This window comes from Branchiostoma belcheri, unplaced genomic scaffold (genome assembly GCF_001625305.1).
Source record: "Branchiostoma belcheri isolate BF01 breed outbred unplaced genomic scaffold, Haploidv18h27 scaffold162, whole genome shotgun sequence".
In the NCBI taxonomy this organism is placed as follows: domain Eukaryota; kingdom Metazoa; phylum Chordata; class Leptocardii; order Amphioxiformes; family Branchiostomatidae; genus Branchiostoma; species Branchiostoma belcheri.
This window is the reverse complement of record NW_017803069.1, coordinates 485,229-511,824: the sequence shown is the minus strand read 5'-3', so window position 1 is coordinate 511,824 and position 26,596 is coordinate 485,229. Positions and strand designations below refer to the sequence as shown.

At 40.9% G+C, this 26,596-nt stretch overlaps 2 protein-coding genes across 2 annotated transcripts in view; one reads left to right on the top strand and one right to left on the bottom strand.

Moving 5' to 3' along the window:
- Positions 1 to 2,256: 2,256 nt before the first annotated feature.
- On the top strand, positions 2,257 to 17,255 carry LOC109466287 (fibropellin-1-like). The gene is made up of 9 exons (XM_019763995.1): positions 2,257 to 2,297; positions 4,566 to 4,639; positions 4,832 to 5,035; positions 5,402 to 5,584; positions 6,116 to 6,229; positions 7,327 to 7,440; positions 8,291 to 8,404; positions 16,681 to 16,845; positions 17,140 to 17,255. Exons 1-9 carry the CDS (start codon positions 2,293 to 2,295, stop codon positions 17,253 to 17,255), a joined length of 1,089 nt encoding a protein of 362 aa, XP_019619554.1. The 5' UTR covers positions 2,257 to 2,292.
- A 2,471-nt stretch (positions 17,256 to 19,726) lies between these two features.
- Positions 19,727 to 26,596, bottom strand: part of LOC109466306 (chondroitin sulfate synthase 1-like) — a 41,694-nt gene continuing 34,824 nt past the window's right edge. The window contains exons 2-4 of the mRNA XM_019764016.1: positions 23,931 to 24,125; positions 23,234 to 23,455; positions 19,727 to 22,572 (exon numbers count right to left, since the gene is read on the bottom strand). Coding sequence (XP_019619575.1) covers positions 21,460 to 22,572; positions 23,234 to 23,455; positions 23,931 to 24,125 — 1,530 coding nt within the window. The 3' untranslated portion in view covers positions 19,727 to 21,459. The remainder of the gene's footprint in view (positions 22,573 to 23,233; positions 23,456 to 23,930; positions 24,126 to 26,596) is intronic.

Genomic DNA, 26,596 nt, shown 5'->3' with positions numbered 1-26,596 from the left:
CTTAGAACTGATAACAAGAACAAAATCAAGGAAAATATGTTCAGTAACGAAAAATGAAACAAACATCAATAAAACGCATAAACGCATCAACTTTTCGTTCCAGTTTTTTCACCAAACTCTTTATAGAAGTGTAATAATTCATACCTGAGGTGTCCAGAAGTTAATTGGATGCTGTGACACAGGCGCCATAATGCCAATTCATCACACGTGTCAATGAGGGCCTCTAGCAGTTCATGGAATTATTGCAGGTACTTGAGGAGATTTTTACATGCAATAATTTCACCGACTGCTAGAAGTCGCTTTTAATACATGGCGCAGAGGGTCATTAGCCTATGTATCCTTGATGCTGATTGGTTATCATCACGGTAACGTTTTGAGTCATTGAGCCTGATTAGCTAATACAATTCATCGTTGATGACGTGTCACTTTACGACCAAATATGGGCAACCGACTCGAAACCATAAAGCCGCTTTACGTAAACAACTGAAGTTACGGAGGATTTTCGGACGAACGGGACTATTGTGGGCAATTTTGTTCCCCCAGATAAGCTACTGAGTTGTAAGAATTGCCTTCACAGAGAAAAGGAGCCGATTTATGAGGTTAGGAGAGGTGAAAATGCTCGGCAACGGCGTAATATTACTGCCAACAGAGGGGGGGGGCAATATGTGGGGATAGCTTTCAGCACCAAGGACAGGGATAGCTTCAGTTTAAACCTGGTCTTTTCTTCATGACAATAAACTGAATATTATCACACTGACGAAGAATGTACGAAGGAAATCAATTTGTGAATTTTTCGGTGTCATTCTCAATATCATATCGATGGAAATAGAGTCTCTGCCAGGCGTATAACTATGGCAATCCCCAAGCTGTTACGATCTTGCCTTTCCTTTTTTGCTTTAACCATCCTAAGATAGATTCACAGCACAAAATCCATAGGTACACCTTAAATTGTATAAGTACACCCAAATCATGCATTAAGTTCCGTTTCATCTCTAGATCCCTTCACGCATTCTTTAAAATGTGCTTTAAACATAGGATTTCATGCAGTGATTGTACTCTAGAAACAATAGCATGCTCCTACCAAATTCTAGTGCTAATAATCGACACCACAATCCCCTCCACCAGATAAACTTTAACCAAATGTCGTGTACACGCCCTGATAGTCACGCGATGTGAACAAGTCTGACTTCAAGGGATAAAAAGCGCAACTAGCGGTTATTACAGAATTACAAGCTTGTGTGGTTGTACACGCATCAAATTATCCTATGGCATCAGACGTGCGTAGACGAACTTTGCCCCTACGAGTCATCCAACAAAGAAGATGGTGCCTAGCAGGTTAAAAAACACACACTTTGTTTGATGGTACTGGTATGCCTCACCTCATGTAACAGACTTATTGCTTACTCGCACACACTTACAAATGTACCTTAAGCTTGTAATCCAACTTCTATCTGGATATGGTCTATTATCACATGGATACATCAACGACTATTTTTGCCGGTGGAGAGGGGTCAGCCACCAGGGTAAATTCCTAACTGGACAAAGTCGTGAACCATTTCATTTGCTGTTTTTATTTGAGCACGATTGAAAAGGAGAATATATGAATTCGAAAAAGGAGTAAGCCTAGAAAGGTTGGCGATGAAGCCACAGTAACAAATTATCTGAATAACTCAAGCGTGTGAAACAGATAACATTTGAAGATACGCACGCTTAATTTCACGAGATAATTTGTTATCGATGTCAAACTTCTACACTTACCGTCGACAAAAAAGAAACACTCTCACAATCCTATTTCATATTTCAAACCGTGAACCTCATTGCTATTTCATACCACCTTCTATCTCATAGAAATTTGAGTCAGCTTTGAAAACTCAAGAAAGAATCTGTAACCAGTCGTAGATACGATGATCCTGACCTGACACTGACAGCCCTGACACCTGAGTGCCTGGGGGTCTCGGCTAATCTCGTCGAAGTCAACATATCAAGCTTAGAAGGACCATTCTGACTGAATACGCAAAACTGTCTGAAATTCTAATTGCTATCGTACCCACTGTAAGAAAGCACAGGCATCAGCACAAAGCTTCAAGAAGAAAATTGGTGCCTATCAGACAGACGGTGGCGATACTTAAACTTCACCAGGAGACTGTTGTGGAGGCTACCCTTAATTATCTTGGCTTCGTGATAGAGCAAAGTGCGTCAATACTTGTCGCGACGTCGGCAGTCGACTCATTTCTGCTGAACACCCAGTCTGAGCAGAGACGGGCCGGGAGGACATTCGGTAGAATTGTCACAATGAGGTAAGTACGGATGAGTTCTTATTAGAATGCCGTTACAGACTTCAGTTTTACACCGCTGTTTCAAAACAGTCAGTTGTGAATAAGTTGTAAGGAGGGCTATTTGGCCAGTTAGAACCACGGATAGTGGCGAAAAAAGTGGGCGGTGAGCTCGGACAGGCAACCGGCGCGCACTGCCGCGATCTGAGACGACGAAATAGCTGCTTCGAGAAGATAGGTTATTTTTCTTGCTCCTGTCATGAAGCTGGTATCCTCATATAATACATGGTTTACACCATTTCTTTTCGCATGAACGCATAAACGTCGCACTTGTATCAGTTATCGCCTTGTTATCAAGCATTAGCAGTGTGCAGAGCACGTTTTAAAAACATAGAAGCACGAATTCCATGTTCATTCTTTTGAGGTTTCGCAATTCCGATATTCCTGTCCGTCAATATCTATCGATGCAACAATGTCTCCTGAGACACTTGGCAGTCTTTCGATCACCGGTACCGCTTTCTGCATGATTCCAAACTACAGAATCTACAAAGTACGATGCATATGAACGACCCTTTAATTCAACCCACAATGAAAGGACTACCCGTTACATTTTTCAGATGTCGATGGTATAGTCAAGCCTTAAATTGCTTTCTATGTGCCTTTCGGATCCTTACTGGAATTATTTCAAGAGCATTTCTACACCTTGTATCTACAGTACTTAAAGATGTAGTTTTGTGCAGTTGGAGATTTATGTTAAATTGAAACCTCGCTCCGCAGGAGTTTTCGTCATTCTGATATTACTGACCGATATTACTGGTGGATATGGATGAAAATCCGAAAATACGCAGTACAATAAGAACCAAAAACGTCAGCGGAATGCCTTTGGCCAGGTCAAATGCTCGGCTACATTGCAACGACAGAACAGTAACATAAATGTGTCAGATGCAACACACAACATAGGTGACACAGAAAGGACTCAGTCTATCACTATTAGGACTGGTGTCCTACAGAATGTTACAGAGATGAACCAAAAAGGTGACTTGGCACTTATCAACATTCCTCACACGCTTTTCACGATTCCATTTGCTGTTCTTGTTTGGTTTGATAAAAGAGTGAGCACGATTGTATGAAAAAGAGGTGAGCCTAGAAAGTTTGGCGATCAAAACACAATAACAAATTATCTGAATAACTCAAGCGTGTGAAACTGACAAAATTTGAAAATACGCACGCTTAATTTCGTGAGATAATTTGTTATTGTCGTGAGAATGACGCAAGTCCAAATAACCTACGTGGAACATTCTTCCCCTTGACGTGACCAAAAAAAAAAAGAAACGCAGTCGTAATACTATTTGATATTTCAAACCTCATCGCTATTTCATACCACGATCTATCCCAGAGAAATTTGAGTTAGCCTTGAAAAATTAAGAACGGATCTGTGACCAGCCGTAGATATGATGACCTAGACACTGACAGGCCTGAGGGCCTGCCTATGGCTAGTCTATGGCTAATTCAGATTGCTGACCTACTCACTGTACGAATTGACTGAAATTGTCTTAAAGAGTTGTCACGATACCGTGAGTACAGGTATCAGACGAGTAGTGACTAAAATGTCGTTACAGGTGTTTGTTACAAAAGTTGTGCCGGATACGAAATATCTGATCGTTTGAGGTTCTGTCATTCGGGTGTTACTGTCCGTTATGCGGCCGCGGGTGCATCCTTTAGATCTGTCCAGACCAAACTTTCTCCGTTGAAAGTCTCTCAATCAACTCTTTCTGATTCCAACGTAAATCATCTAAACATTAGTGATCCATCTTTCAACTGAAAATCAAAGGACTACTTGCTACTTTTTCCAGACCGTATAGTTAAACCTTCAAGATGCATTCCGTCTGCTTTTCATGGGTCCTTATTATAGCACATCACTCCTATGTGTACTTGGCTTCTACTTGAGTGTAGATAGAAGTGAGAAAGTGCATTATGAAAGCACCCCCTCCCTCAAAAAAACTCGCGCCAGTCGTACAGCCTGCTAGTAGATTTAATTTGCTTTGTTCACCTTTGTGGCCGGCCACGCCTCCATGATAATTGTTACTACGTGACAAACGGCACGTACGTATGATAAATGTAAAATCAGCACTGCAGATATAGGGTAGAATGGCAGAGGGAGCATTTGAACATAATATCGTCATTGGTGCATTCGCCAGCTGCTTGCTTCATTGTCGAGCGAATCTTGTCCGACTGGTCTGGGCCAAGACGAGTTTTTCCTCAGGCTACCTGCTTTATCTACCTTTGTTTCAGGGTCATCGTCGGCCTCCTGCTTTGTCTACCACCTGTACTCTATGTGGCTCTTGTTGGCGGAGGGAGAGTAAGAAGTGCGTATTGGAGCTTTTTTAAATGTTTGAATACAAATTACTCTGGGTATCAGTTGATAAAAATGTGGCAACACTGTGACGAGTTTGCTTTATGAACAATACTCACTGGTGTAACGCAGAAACGTCTTTTTACAGATGTGTTTTTACTTTTGTGTATTCTTTGTCTTATACATTTGTGTGTCTTCTGTACAGAAAGGTGCAAGCCTTTGGTGTTTCCAGACACGATAAGGGATTGCGACAAGGAGCCAAATGCAGAAGGGCGGTACCCCAGTGGAACCGTCTGCAACTTTGAATGCAGGTTGGGATGTGTAAAGGACACAGGGGGCACAGAGAGGGTGTGCAAGGTCAAGGGCAGGTCAAAATGGTGGACTGGAGGACGCGGACTGAAGTGTCGTTGTGAGTGGCAAACTTCCAAATGTAGCCAGATCAAGAATAGTTTTAGACAATGACACAATTCATCTTCCAGCTATTTTACATCATTACACATGTTCATAATGCTTTCATGGTCATGATACACATTTGTGTACAGCTTAATGCAAATATTCTTAATGAAATCAACTTCCATCCCGACACACCATTTTAACATGTCTTCACCTAAATTCCTAAATACACGCTTATAAGTGGGGTTGCTAAAGGAAGAATTTCAACAAAATGCCTGCTTACAAGGTACCTTTATTGAAGGTCAGTTTGAGTACCTTCATAATTAATAGCGATCTATATGATTCACTATTGATTATAAACAAAAGTGTTCCATATACCCAGGCCGCCCATGTGACGGTGCACCCAGCCACCCTGAAGGTTACACCAGTGATTGCGGTGCAGCCACCTACCAAGCCGGCCACACATGTGTCTTCACCTGCCCGGCCGGGAATGTCAAGGTGTCCGGTGACGAGAGGAAAGTCTGCGTGAACAGCCACTGGAGGGGAGAAGACCTAGTGTGTGAAGGTGTTGTGTTTTCACCTTTGTTAATGTCTAATGATAATTAGAAAGGACAGAAGTGTGAAACGAACAACTTGATATTGTATTCATAAAAAGTTCCACGGCCCATACATTCATCAACTACAGTATCAGTATATTGATGACCTAACTTGTATGATGTAACTAGTTGATATCATGATGATAGTCACCTCCACTAAAGGTGCACATGACAAAATTTAAAATTCCCATGATTTACCCTCGAGATATTGCTGCATTTTCTCAATAATCATGCGATGATTAGAGTCCAGGTTAGCCACATGTTTCCATTTATCGCCAAAATTACATATATTTCAAATATTCTGTGTTATTTACAGGTAACAAGTATTGGCATGGTGGTGTCAGATAGCCTGGATGCCAGACCCATAGCACACTGGCCCAAAGTCACGCAGTAAGCAGGATAACTGGATAACTTCGGGCCAGTGAGCTATGGGTCTGGCATTCAGGCTATGTATCAAATGATTTAAAAAATTTTGAAGAACTCTCCGCATGTTGTTTCAGAGATAAATGAATGTAGCTCCGATCCGTGTGCAAACGGCGGGATTTGCAATGACGGGGTTGACAGCTACACCTGTACTTGTGCCCCTGGCTACGAGGGAGATCACTGTGAAACTGGTAAGTTTTCCATTCTAGTTTTTTTACACCTGAAATTATTGTTGGCGCTAACTACTTAACTAACCGTGTTGCTTTTGAACTACAACATCCCTTATCTTGAAAGTTCATCTGTGTTGGTAGAAGTCATTATGCAGCAAGTTTAAACTGTAATTTCCAACACAAGAAATTGGACTCACCCAAATTTTCGACTTTACAACTCCAGTCTTTGTCAAGGGAATAGCATACAATATCCCTTATATATGCGATGGCAAGCACCTATAAAAGAACCAAAACAACAAGGCCACAACCTTTTTTTTTTCAATGAGTAAAAGAGCTTTTCAATGACGTTATTCAGACAACACAGGAAATTTGTAACTTTTTGTGTGTTTGGCAAGTAAAAAAAAAATTGGTTCCAGAAGGAATTGAAAGGAATACATGTATTGTACGTTTGTGCACTTATAAACTATGTATGAGTCATGGAGAGAAAGCAGAAGTAAAGTTACAGTAATATCGTACAACTATACACACAAATGTGAACTACGTATACTATGTACAGGTTCAACTTCTTCTCGCTTTCTAAAACAGTTGTACATGTAGATGTATGAACGTTTGTAGCTTATCGTACATGGTGTCAATATATAGGTCCAAACTATAAAGGTCTTAAATGACCTTTCGGGGCATTTTACTTTCAAAATATTTAATATCATTGGAAGTGCTTTAAAGGCACCTACTGCAATTTCAGGATGTCCTTTGTGGTTCCCACTTTCTCCAGGAAGTTGAAGGGCAAATCTTGCCAGATAGCCCTCTAGGACGTTCTCTGGAGCGCTTTCACGTAGGGTCAGGTTCATAAATGACTTAGTTTATTATCACTTCCTGGGTGGGTTCTGCTCTAGAAGCGTGTCCTAGGAAGTTCAGCTGGCATTTGACTATCATGCGGCTGCCCGGAGGCTGGTTGGTTCTGCGTCGCAGTTCTTCGTTGGAGATGTTCGAATTGATGTATAAAATTATGCCAAAAATGTGCTATGAAATGGCAATAAATGTCAATATCAGGCAGAATATTTGCTTTCTTGTTTTGCTGCCATGAAATTGCACTGGATGTTTCTAATATATCTGTTCAGATACAGACGAATGTAGCTCCGATCCGTGTGAAAACGGCGGGATTTGCAATGACGGGGTTGACAGCTACACCTGTACTTGTGCCCCTGGCTACGAGGGAGATCACTGTGAAACTGGTAAGTTTTCAGATTATAGTTGTGATATACCGTACAGCTGTAATTGTCGACTGCGTTATTTAGGGTGAAGCAAATTTTCGGCCCTGGCCTGTTATATACTTTTGAACTACAAAATTGATTAACAAATGCATGTGCACCGTTAAAGGTGAATATTGCGGGATTATAACTTTTCTTCAGTGCTATCAAGGAAGCACAGCAAGTTATCGGTCACTACCTTGCGCAAGTAAGGAATTCTTTGGTATATTTCTACCAGCTAGAACGTTTTGCCATAAAAGTTGCAGCTGCTTAAACAAATCATAGGACCTTTCGAAGCATTTGACGAGCAAAATGATGGCCATCATTGGAGGCGTTTTTAACAGAACTTCTTGTATATCTGTTCGAATAGCTACAGACGAATGTAGCTCCGATCCGTGTGCAAACGGCGGGATTTGCAATGACGGGGTTGACAGCTACACCTGTACTTGTGCCCCTGGCTACGAGGGAGATCACTGTGAAACTGGTAAGTTTTCCATTCTATTTGTCTTACACCTGAAATTATTGTTCTCGCTAACTACTTAACTAGCCATGTTACTTTTGAACTACAATATCCCTTATATATGCAATGGCAAGCGCCTATAACAGGACCAAAACCCTTTTTGCGACGATTATCAGAGCTTTTTGGCGGCGTTATTCAGAAAACGCAGCTGTTTGGAACCATTTTTCTCTTTTGAAAGTAACAAAATCGTTGGTATCAGATGATCTTGTACAGCTGCTTGAATGAAATCATCTGATATTGCGGAGCATTTGATGTGCAAAAGCGATAGCTATCATTGGAGGCGTTTTTAACAAAACTTCTTGTATATCTGTTCAGATACAGACGAATGTAGCTCCGATCCGTGTGCAAACGGCGGGACTTGCAATGACGGGGTTGACAGCTACACCTGTACTTGTGCCCCTGGCTACGAGGGAGATCACTGTGAAACTGGTAAGTTTTCCATTCTAGTGGTCTTATTGTACACCTTACCATTTTCATGATTTAGATATCTATAGGGTGAAAAATAGTTTTCAACCATAGCATGAAAGTTCATCTGTGTTGGTACAAGTGATTATGAAATAAAGACTAAGCTTTAACGTCCAACACTTAGAGTCTAAGTGTTGGAAGTTAAAGTTTAGTCTTTATTTCATAGTTTTCAACCATGCTTCATTTAAAGTACAAAATTCCTCGCGTATGCAATGGCTAGATATAACAGGACCAAAACGCAGGAGGTTTGCAACTTTTTTGTTTTTGGCAAGTAAAGAATTCTTTGGTTCCAGGAGATATTGAAAGAAAGACATGTACATGTATTATATAACTTTTTGCACTTACAACTTAAGTACGAGTCAAATAAAGTTACAGTATTATGTCAGTAGAACTATACAGATAAATGTAAACTACGTATACTAGGTACAAGTTCAACTTCTCGTTTCTGAAAACAATTGTAGATGTATGAACATTTGTAACTTATTATGGTGACTTATTGTAACTTATTACATGGTGTCTACATATAGTTCCAAATTATAAAGATCTTAAATGAAATCATCAGATCTTTCGGGGCATTTTACTGTTATAATGTTGAGTATCATTGGAAGGCAACAAATGCATGTACATAAAACAGGAGCACAGCACCGTTAAAGGTGAATATTGCGGTATCATTAAGTTTTGTCAGTGCTATCAAGGAAGCACAGCAAGTTATCGGCCACTACTCTCGCGCAAGTATTTCTACCAGAACATTTTGTGAGCCACGAAAGCTGCAGCTGCTTAAATGAAATCATAGGACCTTGCGGAGCATTTGACGTGCAAAATGATGGCTATCATTGGAGGCTTGATAAATCACATTTATCCTGGATGAAAAGTACCTTATAAGCAGGCATTTTTTGTTGAAATACTTCCTTTAGCAATCCCGCTAAACGCGGTGTATTTAGGTGTAGACCTGTTAAATCACTGTTGCATGGCTCAACTCCTTTGAGGAGAAAAACAAAGACAACGAATGTTCTTATTTGAAATAGTTTCTATCACTTACAAATATTTCTATGCGGTACTTGTTACCATTGTGAATTGGAAATAGCATATAATTGCCTCACATTACGTCATTGATCCGGACACCGTCATTATTTGGACGTTTTGATTCCTGTGCTATTTTCTTGTCAATAGGTGGACCAACAAGTGGGCCAACAAGTGGGCCAACAAGCGGCTATGGTGGCAGTGGCGGGTCAACTGGTAGGAACATGGCCATACTCGATGCTCAGAAATCGGTAGCTTTCAAGTCCCTAGAGAACAAATTTGCTGTCAATTGGTAGGCACACAGCCACGCTGAAAACAATGTCGTCTCTAACGTAGGTAATACGAGGAGTAAGGTTAGGCTCGTCTTCCTAAAAATTCTGAAATAATTTCCGTGACGTGCCAAAAAAAAACAGTAACTCAACCAACTGGATATGATTTGGGAAACGGTCAGACGTTTCTGGTAGCATCCACTACCTTTCGTCACTGACTGCAGCTTTTGTGTCACCTTTTGTGTGTACGCTTGTCTCATACTGAACCCGGGGATCATACTTTTTTTCATCTAGTAGGTACTCTCGCGTACTCGGCGTTTGGAAATAAGTCGCTTTCATGTCGCTCAAGAACAAGTTGTCTTTGTCATGTGGACAGCCACTTTGGAAACTTTACTGTACATACATCAGCCTCCAGATACTCACATCTTTGTCTTCCTACGTCCTATCAACATACCAAATATAATAACGATCCATAAATAGATTCTGAAGTTATGATGACTACAAATATGCGGAAACACACACACACACACACACAGCTTTTTTTTATTTTACAAACACAGACAGGTCGTCATTTCATGTTCATGCCCCCTTTTGACGGGTATAATACATACTGCCTTACAGATGCCCCGTGTCTGAACGATTGTGGTGGAGTTTGTCAAAGCACCTCGATTCATTGCCCTGTTCCTTATGTGGCCGGCAAATGTGGAGGGCCAACCGACCGACAATGCTGCATAGCCAATGGTAAAACAATTCCATTCAGCATAAGTTCTATCTCCGTTTTAATAATAATAATATGTAATACTAGCCTGTACTAGCCTGCAGCTGGTTGATGTTCATCAAAATTGGTGAATTGTAAATATTTCTCTTTGATTATGCAAATAAGACATGCATTTGCATGAATCGAATGAGTTGATCATATCCTTCTGCCAATTTCTCACCCTTCTCTCCCGATCGCCTATAGACTTCTGGTCTGTTAGTCGTCAACCTCAGGGTCGGGTTCCCCCATGCTGCCCAGTCTTGTGTCAAGAGTTTCACTTCTCAAAGTCCCTTTGCTCTCTCTCGTCCAACAGATTGTAAAATGTTATTTTAGTTTTGCTACCCAGATAACCAAAGTTGTTCGTTTGTTTAAGAGTATGGCCTTTTATATATTAATTTTTCTCTTCTCCTTTCTTCTGTCCACTTTCATGTATTCCCTCCTGCCGTAGCGTAACTTTAGCCCGGCACTGGACAGCTCGTTGTACCATTGGCCCATTATTATTTGTAGCCTGGCCAAGCTGTCTCAAGCTATTTGTGCAATGCAATCTGCATATCCGAAATGTCCTGCTTTGAAGTCCTCTTTCTCTATCCCAGTGATAACATGGTTGAGGTAAGTGATGAATAGCAAGGGCGAGAGGACACTACCTTGTCGAACACCAGTGTTGATGGAGAAATAGCTTGTACTATCTACGACCGTGCTTTTCTGATCCTTATATGTACTCTTGAAGGCCCTGAGAAGTTAGCTGCCAGTCTCTGCTACACGTATGACTTTCCACGTCTTATCCATCGGAACGCGGCCGAAGGCTCTCTCTAGGTCTAGGAAACAGACAATGCAGTATTCCCAATTCTTTTCTAAGTTAAGCCAGTGACAGCCAATGAGAGTCATATTTTAGGGCTATTTTAGCATTTCCTAATAAATTATGCAAATGATGTCGTGCTATTCTTAAATAGCACGACATCATTAAAACCAGACACGAAACCATAACGTAAAACAACTTTCTGGCAAAGGTAAACTAGATAAAAATAGACAAGTTACTTTCGCGCCTTGTCTTGCTAAACATAAGTTGCCAGTTTATACTGCCTTACAGATGCCCCGTGTCTGAACGATTGTGGTGGAGTTTGTCAAAGCACCTCGATTCATTGCCCTGTTCCTTATGTGGCCGGCAAATGTGGAGGGCCAACCGGGCGACGATGCTGCATAGCCAATGGTAAAGCGTTTTTGCTAACAATTCCATTCAGCATAATTTCTTTTTATGTAATACTGACACTAAGATAAAAAGCATTTACTTTCACTTTAATTTGTCGACTTCAATAGTCTCTTATTGAACAAGAGGTCCACGGTATCATAACTTCGCTGGATGAACATTGGCGACAGACGAGTTGCAAATGTTTCTCGTTATTTACGCAAATATGACGCACATTTACATAAAATACATGAGCTGATCAGTGATCATATTCTGCAACCAATGTCATATATTAAGAAGGCTATTCTAGCATTTCCTTAGAAATCATGCAAATGAGGCCCTGGTTCAGATAAGTTAAGTTCAATGATGTTCACCTTCTTTTAACTCCGAAAGCATGAAATTCCTAGTATTCATCATTTTGAAATTATAACATTTTCTCATTAATTATGAAAATTAGGTCTTTATTAACATAATTAATTAAATGGGTCACAATTTTGAATTATTCTGGAACATAGCAGATTTGCCGAATTTCCTCATTAACGATGTAAAGTTTATGCTGATTGACGTAATTGTCTTCTACTCTTGTCAAAAATCATTTTTGCCACCTACATGCCAAAAATAACTATGATCCATCATCCTCCCACGAATATTAAAAAGAAACGGCCGTGCAGTTCCAGAGCAAGCTGTAAGGGGAGGTCCAAACTGTTACTTCTTTCCGATCACAAGCGCTACTAGTATCTGTCAGTCAAATTTCCTAACCCTCGCATGTCCAGATCACGAGATAAGTTTCGCTGCAGTGCCATAACAAGGTCACAGATTATGTGGCCGGCCAATCCCGCATCCCACATTCCCAGTCTGTACATGTGTGGCTGACAGGACAGTCCCAGCCATTTCGGTTATCATGACAAGGCTATTAGATACCATCATCCCTGGGGAGCTGAAGTGGGACTCCTGTGCTGTCTGGTCAGTAGAGGACTCGGGCCCCTTAGCCACAAGGTCGTTAACCTAGATAAAAGACATCAACTGCACCTCTAATATTTTTACACAAAAGGGCCAATTGCACTTCCCCACAAGCCATTTGGGAGTCCAAACTTACACCACTTTATCTATGACCCAAAGACTATCCACCATACAAAACTCCAAACAATAACTCTTCCCAAAATTGAACTGCTAACATACAAACCAACAGACACATAAGGTCCACTGCAGTAACGTGAGGAACCCCACGACACCCATTTTCAAACTTGATCTTGATCTCTGCAACAGTAACTGTCTACCAAGAAAATCATGAACATCCATTTACATATACTCAAGTTATTCTGCTAACAAGCGACAAACACAAAAGGTCCACTGCAGTAACGTTGGGACCCCCACGAAGTCCATATTTGCACTTAAACTTGGTCTGCCAAAAATCATGAACATCGTTCAATTTCTTCGAGTTATGCCGCTAAATCCACAGTCTCCCACACTAGATCACACTAAGGCAAACCGATTTTATACCCTTCTGTCGAAGGCAAAAAACATGTTGTCAGAGTCTCCTGTCGATGCAACAGATGAGTATGCACACAGGACATCATTTCCCGAGGTAGCCCTGTTTCACTCCGTTGCACACTTGAAAGGGCTCTGAGGCATCATCACCATCAATGAAAAAAAACAACTTTCTGGCAAAGGTAACATTACTAACAAGTAGATAAAAACAGAGTTTCGCGCCTTGTCTTGCTAAACATAAGTTGCCAGTTTATACTGCCTTACAGATGCCCCGTGTCTGAACGATTGTGGTGGAGTTTGTCAAAGCACCTCGATTCATTGCCCTGTTCCTTATGTGGCCGGCAAATGTGGAGGGCCAACCGGGCGACGGTGCTGCACAGCCAATGGTAAAGCGTTTTTGCTAACAATTCCATTCAGCATAATTTCTGTATTTCACGTAAAAGCGGGCATCGACCGACTAATAAAATCACCGACGATACCGAAAATTCGTGCGATGCTAAACGAAACATTGGGCGTACTAGTACTGCCGGAAATGTCGTTCAGAGCTCACAGACTCGCCGATCAATTTACGCGCAATGTGACGTTCGTATAATGAAAGACTGATACCGACAAGATATGATAGTGACGTTTTGAATTAATTAGAAAAGTCCTAATGGTTTCAAAGAAACTATTTGTAGAGACCTTTTGACAAGTAACATTCGAATCTGTGTACTTTATTCTCTATTAAAGATAAGCCATGTATAGACTGCGGAGGAGTCTGCCAGGACGACAGCCTTCCCTGCCCTCCACCACAGGACTACACGTATTTTAGCGGCAAATGTGGAGGACCACCGAACCGTAGATGCTGTGCCCCGGATGCTGGTAATTTTTGCAGAGCTAGTTTGTTCTTCTCAACAACAAATGTTCCTCATACCTCCGTTTAGAGCACTTGCAAATTTTGTTGTTTTATTTTGTCTTGTTCATTATGGAACTAAGGTTGTAGCTAATATAATCTGTTTTACTTTATTGTCTGCTCTACTCAAATTGAATTTGGCTCGAAGCCGGATATTAAAGCGATTTAATTCCATTAGATGCGGACAATTTTATCCTAGTGGGAAAAGGCAGGCAGAAAAAAAGGGACTAAGGCCGTGTTTAAGTTAAGTCACCCAAACCGCGATTCGGGTAATAAGTCACCCAAACCGCGATTCGGGTAACTCGCATTCCTCACATCTGGTCCACGTGCCACACACTCCTGTGAAATCGTGTCCGATCACAATTCGCTTGAGCTACATTTATTGTTGTTTGATGATAACACGCAAGGTGGCGTGTTATTAATATCAGAGGTCAACGACCTGCTTGCTGGTGCCCCCCTCCCAGCGTATCTCGGCCGAATGCCGACGTAGTCCCGCCAGAGGCGGTGAAGCTCGCCCTAGAACGGACACATTATTTGACCATTACTGTTCTTTAAGTTGCTGCCACGTAAAAGTTGGTATTGCATATAAATAAAGAAATATCACCCCGTAATCCATGACCAGGCAAAGTTACATTGAAATCACATTGCGTTCAGACGCAAATCGCGATGTGGGAAAACCGATTCGAAACCACCTCTAGAAGTGGCTTGGGATCGAGGCGCTTTCAATGTGATTTCGGAGCGTTCAGATGGAGCCACTTGAAACCGGATTCGGGGTAAACCACATGTAAAGTGCCTTGGGTGACTTCACGTAAATACGGCCTTAGTTAATATTTGATATTTTCTAATCTGCCACCTGCATTAGATATCTTCTAATCTGCGACCTGCCAAACATATATGTTACATACATTAAACACTACTCATCATCTAAAAAGTGTAGAACTTTCAGTCCATTTTGCATCTAATTTACAAAAGAACATTTGTATAAGCTACCTTAAAATCATAAAAATTCAGCGATCGTTCCTTTCTTGATTTATCATCTTTGTGAGATTTCAACAAATTTATACAAAATTGTCCTCGCTGTTTCAGAACAAAGTTTCTAGGTGGGGCCAACCGTACATGTCTTTTCCTCGCCCAGAATCCGCCACCAAAATATCGAAAGATTCAAAACCCTAGCATGCTCAAGATGAAAGATACACAAAAGTTTAAAAGCTCTTTAAGCACAAAGAGCAGCCGCCATGCGGTCCACATCTAACCTTTGCCGTCCCAAGACATAATAAATATCACCACAATCCATCCAGGCCTTGTTCAGTTATTCTGACTACAAATATGCGGAAACACTGACAAACGTTATGAACGTTACGATACAAACAGATACCTGAACTCTAGCATATCGTACTTGATTTGACCAGCATGGACTTTAATCAGCATTGTAAATATCGAGTTGTCGGTTGTAACTGTATTTCACACGTAATTTCAACTGGTTTGTATATAACTTATAATATCCATCTATACTACTAAACTGTGCCTATTGTTAAAAATGACAATATTTTCACCATTGTAACTGCATTTATCTAATTGCGATTATTGTTACACACTGCGAATACCAATAAAGCCATCTTGTATCTAAATAGACACGCAGACAGATGAAAATTAACACCTCCACAAAGGTTCAAACGTTGTTCGATGCAAAATTTCCTTAAACGGAATAAAATCATTCTGAAATTGTTAGGTTTTCCTTGGAAATGGATTTAACATCTCTTGTTATTGGATAAACTTAGTCATGGAATTGTAGTTTGTCATTCTGTTGACGTTTTGATTCCACTACTTTTTCATGCTTGCCAACAGGTGGGTCAACAGGTGGGTCAACAGGTGGGTCATCAGGTAATCCTCCAACAGGTAATCCTCCAACAGGTGATCCTCCAACAGTTACTCCAACACCTGATCCTGGTAGGTACTTATCCGTATTCGAAATTTGGAAATGAGTCACTTTTAACATCCTAGTGAATTGGCATTATAATGTATCTGAATCAAAGTGGAACCCTAATCAAGTCAATTTTATGTTATGTCTCAACCTTATTGAGTCAATGGGATCTATTGATCATGACATTACATTTCCACATTCTATAGACGCAGGAACGTTATGTTTAGGGAGCAGTTGTTGGTTTATGTCTAAGCAGGTTAATGATTATACTATTATCACTTCGTTGGAATTAGATTAAAATAGATATTTCATAGTGGTAAAACATTCGCAACCGTATGCAACGAAAAAGATTTTTCCTATATATCTAAAGCTCATCTTGTATAGGAGAGGAGCAGTGACTTACATAAGCACTAAAGCAGAAGTACAATTAGAAAGACCTAAATCTTTACCATATTCACCTATATATATATGGATGAATATAGTTGATTTAAATTTATAAAAGGCTTTATTTGAAAATATAGACCGACTAGCTTTCAGAAATAACCTTGCTGTCGATGCAATTTTACGAAAATCCATTACATCGTTTTAGCCACGATAGTCGCGACTTGCAATGTAAATCTATATTGGCAAACAGGCTTGAAACCTTGGGTTTCAAATCAATGATCAGCGTGTACACATAATACAATGGCGTTGTGTTTGTTCTGTTTCAGTAACATTTGATGAATGTGTTGACTGCATCTGTGAAGTAGAGTCAAACTGCGAGATGCCCGACCCACTGTGCCGCATGGATGGAGGCTCCCTCTCATGTGGCCCATTCCAAATCAAGCTTGCTTACTGGACGGACGCTACACTGAAGGGTGGAGAACTGATGGGTGGTGAGGCACACATCTTCTTGTGAATAAAGCGTAGTAGAAGTGCATAGAATATACTTGCCAAAATCCAGTGTTGTTGTTATTTTGCACAATGTGACAGCTTCTTGTGGCACCGACGAATAAAACCCGCAGAGAAGAGAAGTGCGGAGGATTGTATCCGGATTTTTGTTGACAAGATTTGCTGTTGGTAAGCTCACAGGATATGAAAATTGTAACTTATTCTGATGTTTCTATTTCTAAGACGTCTTTGTTTATTTTTTTAGATTGGCAAAGATGTGCTGCGTCTTTTGTGTGCAGTCGTGACGCTGTTGCTGGGTACATGGCCCGGTATGCCACTGAAGCCCGGCTTGGGCATGAGCCCACCTGCGAGGATTGGGCCCGCCTACACAATGGTGGTCCAAACGGGCACCTAAAGGATTCAACCCTGGATTACTGGGATAAGGTTCAGGATTGCCTTGGAACCTAGAGCAATCGTCTTTGTCAGCATACAATGTAGCTCAGCGATTACCTTATGCCGCTTTGTCAAAAAGTGGTCTATAAAATCATTTTTAATTTAGTGATTTTAGTGATAAAGTCATTTTAGTGGCGAAAAAGACGGTAGCATTAGGGTACAGATTTAAAACTTTGCAGCTCTAAGTACAGTGTATTGATGACAGACATGTAAGAAATTTTCCTTGCATTGAAATGCAAGAAACGTAAATCAACTCTATTAGCTTGCTGGATGATAGACAAGACGAAGAGGTGTACTTCTGTACTGTAGACGACAATATCTTAGACCAATAAGAATGAAAACTGAAACTCAGCACTAGCACAATTCAGCTGTTAAATATGAGTAACCCACATTTAAAGTTACATACATTGTGTCCTTGCTTTGCGGTAGAAGTCCATACGACGTCTAATGTCCTAATTGGCATTTTCCTTCCTGTTTCCAACAGCTCTAGAGTTGATGAACAATTATGATTAAGCTTAGTATGCTTGTTTTACCTGTCAGTGATCCTTTCTACTAAAACTGTGTAAACTAAGCTAAAAAAAGTTTTTTTTTAGATGAAGTAAAAAATAACAACTCAAAGTTGACTCTACCCAAGGGGATGATGGTTAGTGTCCACATGCACGCACAGTAATATAATTGTAACCTGCAGTAGACATAGATGTATGATCATATAATAGATATCACAGATTGATAGTTTATGTACCAACATGTACAAATGTATGTACTTGTATCTACATGTACTTCCCTCCAAGGAAGAACCGTCTTACTGTCCAGGAAATTTGCAACTTCATCACGTCCCTCCCAAAAATCTTTTAATAATGACATATTTATAACAATTTTTTTTCTAAAATGCATGAAAAGGCTTGCTTCGGACATTAAAACCATGTGGGACATACAAAAAACTGGAGCTGGAGACAGCCCTGAGACTATCATACTGTAATCAAGAATTGTAAAAGGAAGGGAGTTAGATGTACATTGTACAGTGACTCGAGAATGTTTAGTAGGGGTGTTTTTGATTTGGTTCTACGAACTTTTGCCTTCAGATAATCTGCTAATAGGGGGGTGCTGGGAAATGATGTTTGGGGCCTTATAATGTTGTATAATGTTGTTTTATTTCTTCTAGTCAAGCAATAAAGGTGCAACCTTGGTTCGCCACAAAATAGAGCTCTGCTTGTTCATTCATATTACTCAGTAAAAAAATTAAGTTACACACCAATCAATTATATATTGTCATGATATCAAAGTGTAAGTTCTAAATACCTGACTCGTGAAGAGACTAGCATTAAATTATATATATGTTCTTTTTTTACCAACCCGTGCCAGGTTACGTTTTACATTTTTTTCCGTTCCATTGTTCAGTTGTTGTTTCGATTCGTGTTTCCTGTTCTAAGGCCACACCAAGTAAATTTTATGCAAGAGGGCAAAAAAAAAAAGAAGGGCCCTAAAAAACAAGATGCCTAGATTAGAAATATACTAAGTGACGACAAATGTCAGGACACAATTTGAATGAGGTGACAGTGTAACAAGCAAGAAGTAACAAATGTATGCCTACCTGGCAAACAGGGTTTATTGTCTGGTATGCAGTAGTCTTCTCTGCCGGAATGGGCAGCGTTTCCTCCTCACCGCAGTTCCAGCACACCAAAGGCAGCATCGTCTTCATCACCCCTGACTTCAGTCTGGCTGAATAGTAGTACTGTGCTACTGGGGAAGTGCATGTCACTGCCCTACATGAAACAGGTGGAAAAAATATGGAACAATAGTGCTAAAATCTAACTCTTCAGAAAAAACTAATTTTTTTTCAACATAAAGGTTTAGCTTCTATAGTGTAGTACGTCTTTACTGTCCCCAAAGTGCCTTAAATCTAAAGGGTATGTTCTGCAACAATCCATATCAAATGTACCTCTGTCATTACTCACCTGTTTACAAAATAGATGTTAGAAAGACTAAACATCCCCCCCCCCCAAAATAGTACTGCAAAAAGAGCTTTGAGTTTGAATGTGTAGTTTGTTTATAGCTATAGATGCCAAAATACCTTAAAAATCCGACTGAAAATTAGCAATTTACGTGTGGAATTTTTTTTTCTAGGAACAGGCCAAAATCAATGTGCATGCGGACGTCATCCATAAAATGTACTTGGTGTGGCCTAATACAGATAACTGCTCCCCACCAAAATATTGCCTCAAAAGTCTTGCCTTAAAAATATTGCCTTAAAGCTATATCACTTGAGACTTTTTGAAAAAAAGCTCTTTTTACATGAACTTAGTCTTAGCAGATAATTGCCCCCCCCCCCAAATGAGCTTAAAACTTTGTGTGGCCTATATACATGATAACAAAACGGAACTAGGTATTTGTTCTCAAGTAATTGAAGACAAATAATGCTAAACAACAAAGTTCTCAAGTCTTTAAAAAGTTTTATTGTGTTTAAACAGTTGGTCTCATCGATATCATATACCCATAATTCTCCCCATCCCTGGTTCTACCTTTAATATCCTATCATAATCATAACACTAATATCCAGCAATGTGCAATTCTTCACCATCCGCCTCCGGTACTTATTTATTCTGATTTAGGCTACGCGACTCAAAAATTCCAAGTACAACAGCCTCTATCACTACGTTTAACATTTTGTTATCCAACCTATGACGACAATGCGAGGGCAAGAACATGACATGTCCACCAAGAATCCATGGCACAAAAGCATAGCCTAAATGTGAATAGATACAAACCCCAGGGAAATATAAAAAACAGTTGATACCGTCACTGCCAATATCATTGCAATTGGTTGAAATTATCAGCAGTACCTATAATTATCATTTTTTTTATTCGTACAATTAAAATGATTAATTCGATATGGAATCACCAAAAAGAAACTCAATAATTATCAAATTTACAATCTACTGTACACATAATGCAGCAATAAATTACATCCGAAATCAACAGCACAGTTCCCCAATGCAGCAGTGACTACGGGTGTGAGAAAGCGACCGCTGAGTGAGTTTGTATGCGAAGTATGCAATGTTTCATGTACACAGTTACTGTGACAATTTTTACTGTCGATGATCACCGATTTGTTCCTAGACAGATCCTACAACAGTTGAAAACCAATATGCCCAACCATGATTTATAAAATTAATGTTCCTGGTCTTTTAAAGGGAAATTTAAGACGCAAATTGATTTTTTACACATAAATCGCGAACCAAGCCCTATTTTTGCAACATTCCTGTACCTATAAGATGTTTATCAGCTAAAAATCTAACACTATCCATTTCCACTGTACCTGGAGAATTCTTAAGTACTTAGAAACTAACCTGAAACTGTACTTTTCCCACTGGACCAGTTGATGAGGTAGCTGTTATGTTATAAACTATGCCTAATGTTTTGCTAATGGACACTGGAGTAGATGTCTGTGTAAGTATGATGATATTGATATATTGTAACTTAGCAACTACTTTGCTAACATTTCATAGCTTCATATTCGTAAACAATGCATTCAACAAGCAACAACGGGCAATGAACAATACAAAATGAGTATGTGTAGTATACTTGCATAAGGAGTCTTAATTAGGTACAATTATTGGTTTTCTGTACAATATGAAAGCAAGAGCTTGACAGGCAATGATTGAATCCAAAATCTTCCCAAGAAATAGAGAAAAAACAAGTCTATCAACCTGTAGGTTTGTTCACTGGTCCTTGCTTTTTTCTGGATGACATACATTTTTGTGGCAACACAGAATTTTGGCTGTTGGCTGCATTTCACTCTAAAAACTACATGTCGATTGAACATGGCAACTAGAGATGACATGGCATAGATGGTTGTACACACTAGAAGCAGTATTGGTAAGAGCAAACAATTGCAAAATGGTTCAGTTTCGTGGAATCGTGGCCTTGCTCAGCTGGAGTTGTGAGGATATTTATTTGACTACCGATATAGTACAGATGTAGGGAGCTGTCTGACAATAGAAATCCACAGCTCCAACGTAGAGATGAAAAGAGGCAGTGACACTGTAAGTTAGAATTCTGATGAACATGACCTAATATAAAGACATGGTTCCACATTGCTGTGTTTGTCTATCTCCTGAGGTTGCTGCACCGGGGAACTGAGCTGTGTGTACAGTGTACAGCTAATGCTACCGCCTGTCGTCAGGTCTGTGTGGCGGATGTCTGTCTAACCATAGTCTGGAGAGTCTGGCGGTGCTGCCGTACGTGCCCGCCTTTGTGCCCAGGCACATCTGATATTGCTTTTCCTCCAGGTGGGAGTCGCAGGCCACCGAGTGGAACACGTGGACCACCCCGGGGTCTTTTACGCGGAAAGTCTTGATGTCGCTGCGCACGAACTTGTTAAAGAGATCGACGTCCTCCATCCCCCAGCCCTGGATGGACGTGTCAAACTGCCCCACCCGCGTGAAATCCGCGGCATACAGCGACACGATGCCGAAGCCGAAGCTTCGCCAGTACCCGGTGTCTTTGGTGAGCAGGAAATTGTTCCTGACAGAAAGGGAGGAGTTCCCGTGTACAACACTAGGGTCGTATTGGCTGAACACTATAGGGTAGTAGGCCTGTCGGCCGAGAACGGTCTTAGCTCGTATCCGCTGCAGCAAAGACTGCTGGAATACCAGGTCTACGTCGCAAAAGAACAGCAGGGAGGTGTTGGTGAACTGGGAGACACCGAGTTCCAATCCCAGTCCTCGGGAAAACTCTCCCGCTACAAACAATATTCTTAGGTAGGCGGTGGGATACATGTTCTGATACCGCCCCACCAGATTCTGGATGTCGGAACTTTGGTCTAGTTGTTTGTGTCTGCTCTTGAATAGAACGATCAACAGTTTTACCTTCTCCTTTGTTCTCAAGCAAGTTCTCTCGTAATTCTCCAGAAACTGTTTGAGAGTCTGCAGCCTCCCCACGAGGGGGACGATGAAGTGCACCGTTTCAGTGTCAATACTGCTAAGCTCTGCAGTTCTGCTCTTATCTACCAGGTGGTGCTGTTGCACATGCCCCCGGGCAGGTTGGCTGATTGTCTCCTCCTCCGTGAACTGGACCCGGCTGAAGGCCTGCTGTAGGTACGCGTGTCTGCGCACGGGAACGTTGATCTTCTTGCCCTTGTGTTTGCGGTAGAGCAGCAGCAGGTCCAGAACGTACTCCGCCCCGTACATGGGGTTCACGCGCCAGTACCCGTACTGGATGTCCTTGTAGTCGATGATACGGCCGCGCGTCCGAGAGTGGCGGTTGATCATCTCCATCATCTGCAAGGAGAGAAGCACTTCATCAGTACAAAACAGGCACTAGATTTGTTACAGAAAACTTTGGTAAAAGCTCATGAAAGAACACAAAATACTTCAGGGCTCGAAATCCTTTTTTCTGCACATCTGCACTGGTGCAGGTAACATTGAAAATTACCTGCACTAGACCAATTTTACCTGCACCAGACAAATTTTACCTGCACCACAAGAACTTTGAGAAGCATGGCTCATACTAAAAACTGTTCACAAACCATTGTCATTATTTCTTTTACATGTCAAAATTTGTTTGTGTCACAAATTACCTAACATCTGTGTCCATAATATCACCAGGGTCCATAATATCGCCACCTTGAGAAACAGTGTGCTTAAAGATATTTTTCCTGCAACATACTTTTGGCATGCACTCCTGCACACTATTTCTCAAGGTGGCGATATTATGGACCCTGGTGATATTATGGACACAGATGTTATCCTTTACACCTGTGCTGCAGTAAATTGTGAACCAGTCAAAATTGCCCTGAGGAAGGTGACAGACGGTCTCCAAAACGTCGGCAGAATAAAGAGTCTCTTTGGACTTAACTCAAATTGTTGCATGGTTTTATGTCCCCCCACTGATCTGTTCGGGCAATGGACTCGGTATGTAGTGCTTCTATTTCAGACCCACCTGCATGATGATGTCGTCCAGACCTGCCCTCAGTGCCTTGGGGATTCCCTGCCTGGGTTGCAGGTCCTTGGCCTCGTACACCTGCCTGTTGTTCAGGTACTGCCAGGTCAGCACCTCGGCGGCCTCGCGCGGAGGGACGTGCATGAGGGACGGCACCTCGCCCAGCCGTGTGTCTGGCCCTGCCACTGTGTCCTCCTGCAACAGCTGGGTCATGCTCCGGACCTGAGGATGTAGAAAATGACCAATAAACTGGTGGACGTACCAGCTATACAGCATGTCAGCAGAACGTACTGCACCTGTGCAAAACCCCCATTTTTCACGGTTTTCGTTGGATTTTTTGTTTCATTACCTGAGTTTTTTACCTGTGCTGTAGAAGACAATTTTCTGCCATAACATTTGGAAACTATACAGATGACATGTTTACCTAATATGCACCAATACAACCTAATATGAGACGTTCTGCCGAAGTACTGTGCACAATGCTTTACCATTTTCGCGCAGTTTCATTCTGCTAACGTTCTAAGTACCTAATACCAGCTCAGAAAAGAACAAGAAAAAGTCATGCCTTCAAGTACCAGAGTTATCAACCAAGTACGTACTGAGGTGTTCAAAAACTCATTCTTTCCTAGAACTATTGCAGAGTGGAACTAGAAAAACCCCTGTACCGGCTATACAGATACAGATACACTGTAGATACCTGTCTGTGCATGGTGAGTGTCCGCTGTCTCAGGTTCTGTAGGCGCTGACTGAGGAGGTAGGTGTGCAGGCGGTACTGGTAGGACGGGTGTTTGTTGGGGTGCAGGGTGATGGCGCGGTGCACCCCCACCGTGTGCAGGTTCTCGATACGCCCCTTCTTGTCATTCTTGTAGTCGTTGAAGAACAGCTGTTGGCTCTGCACAAAAAACAAAGAATTCATCGCTGTTAAAGCTGCTTTATGTAACATTAGGATGATACAAAAAGTCAATTTTCTGGTCACTTCTTAATAAAGAAAGTTGAATATCAACCCTACTCCATTGCAAGTAAGTACAATTCAGGAAGTGGAGGTGCACTGAGTTTGTGGTGGCACTACAAACTCAGTGCACCTCGTGTGGCCTGTTTTAGCACCAACCATAAATGTGACAAATATGACATAATTGCACAAATATGTTGAAAAGTGGAAGTAAATCAGAGTCCCACTAAAAAAATAAATAAGATTTCTTCAAATAAAATATTTGAATTCTTTTGTACAAAAATATTACATTATGCCCCTATAAGCATTGATAATCCCAAACATTATTACCAAAGACCAATGAAGTTTTAAGTTGTTTGTATCAATGACAAATCCTGTGTAGAGCAATTTACAATCTTAGTTGGTATCAAGTGGTGTATGTCACACTGCACTTTGCACAAGGCACAAAAGGTGGCGCTTTTCTTTATCTGGCACCATCAGATCAGGTGTCATACACAGCAATGTTTGTCAGTGTCAGAGTGTATGACATGACATAGTAATGTAACAGTTGATAACAGCCCATTTTCTCGGTCACATATTCACAATTTTTCCCCATAGACGTATGCATTTAGGGACTTATCCAACTCCACTGGCTACTGGCTCTCTGCCTATAGGCTATACATGTATATGTATGAAGGCCAAGTTATCTTCCAGTGTGTGGCGTAAAAAGTTTTTCGATGCTAACTACCAAGAAATCCTGTTAGAATCGGCCAGTTTGTGATTCATTTTGACTGCATAATAGTCTTTGTGCAGTGTAAAATTGCACCTGCTGGGGTACTTTGGGTCAAATGGGGCAGTCTATTGTAAAATGGGTAGAAACAATTTTGCTGTGGCTTTCTTGTTCTGTCTAGTCTTGTCGCCATATTTTTTGTCTAAGAAGACCACTTTTACACTTTCCCTGAATGATTGATTTAGACAAGTTTGACTGTACACCTATATTGAGGCATCCCTCTAGATCTGTTGCAGTCATTGATAATGGCTAGTCCAGAGCAGTGGCAAAGTTCTCCTGACATGTCTGTTTATACATGTACATGTATGTGTGTATATCAGAACAGATAGGAGTGACCTGGCAACTCAACATCAATAAACAGCACCAGCTACCCATACTGAGGTCTTAGTGTCATAGTCAAAGTGTTTACTAATAGACAATCATCTTCACAAGATAGCAGGATGCCCAAGCAAATTAAAGCACACATCCAAGCCGTTTAGAGGTTTGGTACGTGTTAGTAGTGCTGGGACTACAGATGAAAGATTGCTACATGCATACGAGTAATAGTTCCGATTTGTCTCATTTTTATACTAATTACAGTACTAGTAATGATAAAAATTGTGACTACACAATTATTTTATATGGCACACTCCAAAATATCTTTGGTGCACCCAAATTTTTTTAGGTTGAGTGCACCAGTGCAGCTATTCCCAAAAATGAGTCCTGTTACACACTTACACAGTGTTATAGTATGTACCATTCAGTATCAGTCAGTACCATTCGCAATCAATTAAGATGCCAACATCCCAAGTGTAGATAAAGAAGCTTAATGCAGTTGTACTCTTAAATCAATACAATAAGTAGGCACTTGTACGTGGGAGATGTGGAGTGTAAAGACATTTAAAAGTTACAGTGTATTGGACTTACATTTGTACATGTACATGTACAATATATGTGTTTAGCATGGAGAACAAGTGCACAGTAACGGAGAAGTGTCAAGGCTGAACACAGAAGAGACTGTTCCTCCTGTTACCTGGCTAGCGTCAGTATGTAAGGAATGAACATGATCTAGTATTAACATTGGCGACATTCCTGTGCCACAGGCTGGGGCAGGGCCGGTGCAGAGGCTAAGTAGACAGGAGAAGTGTGCAGTATGAGGTGCCCAGTGTCAGGCAACAAACCATGTACACAAGAGATGAAGTCATGGTCTCAGGTTGCTCAAAGTTGTGTCTGGAAAGTGTTCGATTCCTGAATGACAATCGGGCACTCAGACAGTTTTCTTTCCCCATTGTTACCTCCAATTCCGGACTAGTAGTATCATCAGTGTTCTAGCCAGCGAATTTTGCCACTCGTGATAGACAAATAGTTTGCCTAATTCGTCATCTTTGATGGACAAAATTGGTGTGTAAAGATATGGAAAGAGATGTCATAAGCTACATGCAATGTAAGTCTTCCAGAAAAAGTCCAGAAAAATTATAACAAAATAATGTTTCAGAAGATCAAGATTTCAAAATTTTCCTGGGAGAGCATGCCTGGAACCCCTAGGATCTTGAAGCAATGACTTGCAACAACATATTTTAAACAAAATTGAGATGACAGAAAAAAATTTCAGGCTCTCTAGAAGTTAGAACACTGATGAAGTATTAATATTACAGTTACATGTGGC